The sequence below is a fragment of the Trichoplusia ni genome, chromosome 1 (assembly GCF_003590095.1).
Source record: "Trichoplusia ni isolate ovarian cell line Hi5 chromosome 1, tn1, whole genome shotgun sequence".
Classification (NCBI taxonomy): Eukaryota; Metazoa; Arthropoda; class Insecta; order Lepidoptera; family Noctuidae; genus Trichoplusia; species Trichoplusia ni.
The window spans coordinates 16,637,487-16,643,590 of record NC_039478.1 but is presented as its reverse complement, the minus strand read 5'-3'; the positions used below and the strand labels follow the sequence as shown (position 1 = coordinate 16,643,590).

At 34.7% G+C, this 6,104-nt stretch overlaps 1 protein-coding gene across 1 annotated transcript; it reads left to right on the top strand.

The window, feature by feature from the left end:
- Positions 1 to 353: 353 nt before the first annotated feature.
- Positions 354 to 3,377, top strand: LOC113497335. Its single transcript, XM_026876857.1, has 2 exons — positions 354 to 591; positions 1,445 to 3,377. The coding sequence occupies exons 1-2, from the start codon at positions 456 to 458 to the stop codon at positions 2,113 to 2,115; spliced, it is 807 nt and encodes a 268-aa protein (XP_026732658.1). The 5' UTR covers positions 354 to 455; the 3' UTR covers positions 2,116 to 3,377.
- The last annotated feature ends 2,727 nt before the right edge of the window (positions 3,378 to 6,104 follow it).

Below are 6,104 nucleotides of genomic sequence, written 5' to 3'. Positions count from 1 at the left end.
AATTCTGCAACCGATAATTAGAAGCCCCAAAATGAATTTATTTAAGAATTAATTTACTTATAATATCATGATTTATTAAAAAAAAATAAAGAAATCATTTCAAGTACCAATTATCTCAAACAATTCTGTTCGCTATTAAAACATTTAAAACCAACAGATAAAAATATTGCTTAGTTATATTTCTTTATAGATAAATATAGGTGCAGTTTAAATAATAGTCGGAACATGTTGCGTCCCGGTCTCTCACGCATCGTGCCGGGTCGATAGCCGGCGGTCGGCCGCCAGTCGGCATGCCGAGCGGCGAGCGTGACCGAGGGCGCGGCGCGGCACGGGGCGGCGCGGCGCGGGGGGGGCGCGACACCCGCGCGGCAACCAATCGGCACTCCGCAGTGCCGCGCTCGGCAGCTGCCCGACGCAACGTACCTTCTAACCCCACGCTCCTCGAAAACCGAAAAATGGCATTAGAAATACAACTAATCAACCAAATAGAGAAACATGAACTACTTTATAACTTCAACCTACCGGAGTACAATCGGAAAGATATGGTGGAGGACGCGTGGGCAAACATCGCGGCGAATACAAACATGTCAAGTAAGTACGCATCGTGGATGACGTCACTGCGTCGTACATTACGTGCTCTGTTCGGCGGTGTTATATTTACGATAAGAATTGCTGTAGTGACGCAGTAGTGTATAAGTAACATTGTTTGTTGTGATGTGAGTGCCGGTATTAGTGAATGTCTGACGCGACCGGTGCAGTGTTACGGAGTGTTACGAGATCGTGATCTTATTTTACGCTTGAATGCTGATAGCATACCTACAGTTGTTAGTCTATAGTGTGGGCTGATGACATAAGATACATGAAGTAGGAGATACAAATAGGTTATGTGTATTGATGTATTCGTATCTGAATTACTGTACTTGTGTCATGTGTGCGTAGAGACAACACTTTATTATCACAGTCACAGAGGGAGTTAGGTGTTCTACTACCTACACCTTCTATCTTTATTATCTAGAGTACCTACTTAACATTCTACAGAACAAATGCTAAATTGATTGTTTTCAGATCAACTGGTGCTTTAAAACAATTTCAATTTAATTATTCAAATAATTGTTTCACTGAGATCATAGATGGCGCTGTAATCAATACGTAGATTTTTATTATCTCATTGTCTGTCCTTTAAGGACTGTATACGATAATTACAAATATACACTTAAATCCATTATTATCTAGGCATTAGATCTTTTATTGTGTTGGCCGCACAACATACGTACCGTTATAACCTGCAGTGCAGTCTAACCTTAACCTTTACCTAAACCTTAAATGGAATACAATCTAAATTAAGACTTGTTACGTTATTCGTTATATTCGTATCGACACTATCAGACGGAACACAGTAAGACATTAAATTACATTATTCATGAGCTCTATTTTTACTTTTCAGTCAGCGATTGCAAGGAAAAATGGCGGAACATCAGATCATCGTTCCTAAGAAGCATGAAACCCAGCGGATACAAGGTCAAGAAACCTTACTACCTGTCCGAATATTTAAAGTTCATCCTACCTTTTCTAAAACCTATAAGCGGTATTGAGAATCAAGAGGACCAGTACGACTCACAACAGAACAACACCAACGAGGTTGGCGTAGTCGTAGACTTCATAAAGGCAGAACCAACCGATGTTGACAACGAGGAGAATATAGAAAACAATGCTGACAACACAATCCTTAGCGATCTACTTTCGCGCAAGACGGCAACCTTACGAAAACGGAGGAGGTTCATACCAAAGAAAAACTGCACAGAGATCAGGAATAGAGGCAAACTTCTGACGTCATCAATGCAAAGGAATTACAGTACTGTGCCCGATTTGAACGCGAGCAATAATAACGCGATGAGAATGTTCCTCATGAGTCTTCTGCCAGAATTGGAGACAATGACAGAAGATCAAGTGAGGATGTTTAAGATTAAGTCAATGATGCTTATAGATGAGATAAAAGTGAATTATACGCAGGTGAGGAAAGACTTGCAGTCCAATAGCAATGAGCGGTTACAGAAAAGACTTATTAATCTCCTTCTAAAGAATTTGCAATCTAGTAGTAATGGGAGTGAGAATTAGTTGTGGCATCTTCTAGTTATTGAAATGGTTAAGTGTAAGTTAGAATTTCGAATGTAAATTAATTGTGTTCGTCAGAAAATGTTATAAACAAAATAATAGAAATGTGACACCTTCAGACCATTTGTAGACAGGTTAAATTGTGTATGTTTTTTTTTGTGTGTATTAATTTGATCATGGGCGTTTCATTGAGAAAATACCAGAATAACAAACAAATGAGGTTTATTAGATGATGAAAATCTTTCGTTTATTTCCTTTTAAGAAAATAATGCTACTATAAAAATATTTTATAGAAAATAGAACTTAGTCCAAAATTCACTTAATTACCTAGGGACTGAGATTATAATAGAATTACTTAAATAAGTCTCTATACTTATGTGGGACTAATCTTACTAACTTATAATTCATGACCAAAAATAATGAAGGCGTACATAAAGAAAAATAAATGTTAGAAAATTTAAGAAACTTAGAAAAATATGCTAAAAGACTGTTGTTAAATATGTGTTAAAGCGTATATATGCATACGAAACTCAAATACTGAGTCGCTATTAAGTCTCGTGCTGCCTCTGTCATTATAAGGTGTAAATAAGAGATAGGAAGAGATTTAAGAACTAAAGTTGAGATAAAGTATTGGAAGTTGATTGTAAATAATAAAAAAAGAGATATGAGTGTAAACTCTTTGGACTTATATGACATTATAACTGTACTGTTTATTAATTAGATACATATAGTAAAGTCAAAATAGTCGATATAAAATGGCAAGTTGGCAAAGAGTTGAGAATTGCGTGATAAAAATGCGCATGGAACATATTTTGAACATTTGTTTTTATTTGTAACAGTCTTATCGTTAGGAAATTGATATTTATGTGATGGTATATTTTAAATCTCAGCTCTATAACAATTTATGCAAACTAAAATGTCTATTTAAACTTTTAATTATGATTGTGAAAAAGGTAAGGTACAAATGTGTTTTTGCTAATTACTATCAGATATATAATGAATGTTCTTATAACCGTATTTTTCCTTAGAAAAACAATTCAAAAATCACAATTAATAATTTAAACATTGTAACTTTTGTCGTCTAATATGTAAAATACTTTTTGCTTTATGCTTTCCTTTAAGGTACATGCGGGTTGACGTAAAAACGTAGGTAAACGATAACAGTCCAATGTGACATTCTAAAAATGAAAAGCCGGTGTATCTTTGTAAAAAGACTGTCCTAAGATTTTAATTAAATAAAATACTATATAAAAATATTTTTAAAATGAACTAGTTTTATTTAAATAAACAAATTAATAAGTAATCAACTGAGGCGTGCTAAAAATGTCCTCATTGTATTGTTTTAATAAGGTTTGTGATCGAAGCGCAAATCAATTTACATATTAATTGAGTTTATAATTATTTAAAACTAGCAGTAGCGCGCGTTAGGAATTTTTCAAATCGGATTTGTATTTTAGAGTGCATGCATTTTCTCCCCGGATTTGTAACATATCTCATTACTGCTTTGCGAGTTTTATACATTTTAGTATGATGGTGCATACCCTACAGCCTTCCTCAGTCAAAAGGGCTATCTAACACTGAAATATTTTTTCAAATCGTTTCAATAGTTCGTGAGATTAGCACTTTCAAACATATTCTTAGCAAAAATAACACATTATTTAAATAATATAAGTATGAGATTTGTGATACACGTACTGTTGATAAATTATTTTAAAGCCAACTACGCCATAATGACAGTAAAGTTTTTAAACGGTTTCTCTTATTTTATTCGCACAGTGCCATTAATATTCATACAGAGACAGACTTATGACATCGGTAAGTCACGTTCAAATTAAAAAAAATCTGTATTTATTCTGTTTTCAACTATTGTTTTTTTTTCTTTTTACCGCAATCCTTTCCATATTAATTCATCATAAATACTCTACAGTTGATTTCAATTCTATTACACTGGGGGCCGACCCAAACATAACTTAAAAAATACTGTATATTATAAAGACGTAAATAAAATTGACCAAGTACAAAACATTCCTGCCTTACTTTTGAGATATACTACGTGCCTATTCGCTCTCCGTAGCCCCAGATATTATTTAAGATGACAAGTAAGTGATACTCCACGACATCTTCATTAAACGTCTCTGCGAAACAAAATAATAGCCAGGGAGCTTTATTTTTATAGTTTTCTTTCCTTTGTAGGGACGCCATCTTGACATACAAAAGAATGCGATATTAGAACTCGAAATTATGGACTCTTGGCGTTTTGTTTTTTTTTATTGTTGTGCTTGATTGCTAACCGCTTCGACTGTTTTTGAGTGAATTATTATGTGCCTGTATTTGATATAGTGAACATTAGGCTGGTCCATTAAATGCTTTTTACAGTTATCTAGTTAATCTTAGGCGAGTCTTCGTTTAAAACAGTCATAGGCAAAACGGACACAAAAATTTCGTATGACAAGATTATAATTTCTTTTTTTTTAACTATTGACTTACTTTACGTACAAAATTCAAATTCAAAATGACGCTGAAACAATTGAATTCTAAAGTATCTCGTTGGGCCCAGAGGAAGATGGCGGACGGACCGATTCCTTTTCGATAACTGGCCAGTGTTAGCCATTGGATATTGGAATAGGATAAATGGTAGGTTCAAAAGAAATCCTTTACTGTGCAGTAAATCGCAAGTAGTAAGTTTTTTTTTTTAAGTTTTTTTTTTTAATTTAACAAAAGATTCTCCCGCAATAAGGAATTTAATCATATGTTGTGTGGCATTTGTTTCATAAATATTCAAGTCACATGCACTCATGCACACTCAGACTCATCACAAAAACTCTTGTCCTACGCGGGGATCGAACCCGCGACACATGGACTTGGTTTGGAGACCTCAACCACTCGGCTATTCGTGCAGTCAAGACTGTAATTATACTTAATATTAATTATTACTGCTCCAATTATATCTTATCTATACTGTCTAAACCCTAATAGACTACTGTTTTCTTTGCATTTACTTGAATATGTTAACAGGGTTTCTTACATCATGTTATTTGCTTATTGAAGTCTGTAAGGGTCGATCTGGTTCAGTGGTCTATAACAGAATAATTGAAATTCCTTTACTTATAATTAAACGTTATTTTCGATGATTTTATTAGGCAATATTGAGTCGGATATGTTTAATCAACTTGGCCCTTCAAGCATATGTTTATATCTAAGAAATAAATTATTGGCTGAAATAAAAGGTGCTTGGCTAAAATTTTCCAGCCCAATTTTTTTATGAAACCAATGTATGTACAGGCAGCAACAGAAGTCCGTAAATACAGTTCGATATATATAGTGAGAGTATTTTTCAGTGACTTGTAGTAAGTTGTTGGTAGTTCTAGTATTAATTACGTTCTACTATACTAGGAATCAAACCTATTTTACACTCAATATAGCGAATAATAATACCAGCATATTTACGTCCTACTCCTGGGATCAGGCCTCTTCCCGTATAGGGAAGGGTTGTGCATTGATCACCAAGCTAGCTCACTGCGAGTTGCCCTATCGAAGTTTTCCTTCACCGTTTATCAGTGGTGTCTTAGAGTAAGTAATTAAGAAAGTTCATGTAACTTAGAAAAACTCAAAAGAACCTACACCTCGTGCATGAAAATCCATGCAATAAACCGCAAAGCCACCACGACAAAACACAAGCATAACAGCAACTCATAAATTTTTTTTAGAACGTGGATTTAAAAATCTGTCTGTCAAAGAGTATACCGAGTTCTGTTCGTACCGTTACTAGTCGTATGAACCTATTACACTTACACATACCTGTTATCTAGATGCAATATTCGCGTATATCGCGTTCCATATTGACCTCGTTTGGATCTCTGCCAGACCTGTATTCCCTAACTACAGTGTCTGATAAAACTGATGCTTACCATCGTGATTATCGAGGAATATTCGGTTTGCTTCTGGAAAATGTGCTATGTAATATTTGCTAAAATTGTACAAGGCGATTGAGA

Coding starts and splice junctions, on each gene's coding strand:
- LOC113497335 (XM_026876857.1), top strand. CDS start 456: ATGGCATTAGAAATACAACTAATCAACCAAATAGAGAAACATGAACTA. Junction 592..1,444: donor GGCGAATACAAACATGTCAA/GTAAGTACGCAT, acceptor TTTACTTTTCAG/TCAGCGATTGCAAGGAAAAA.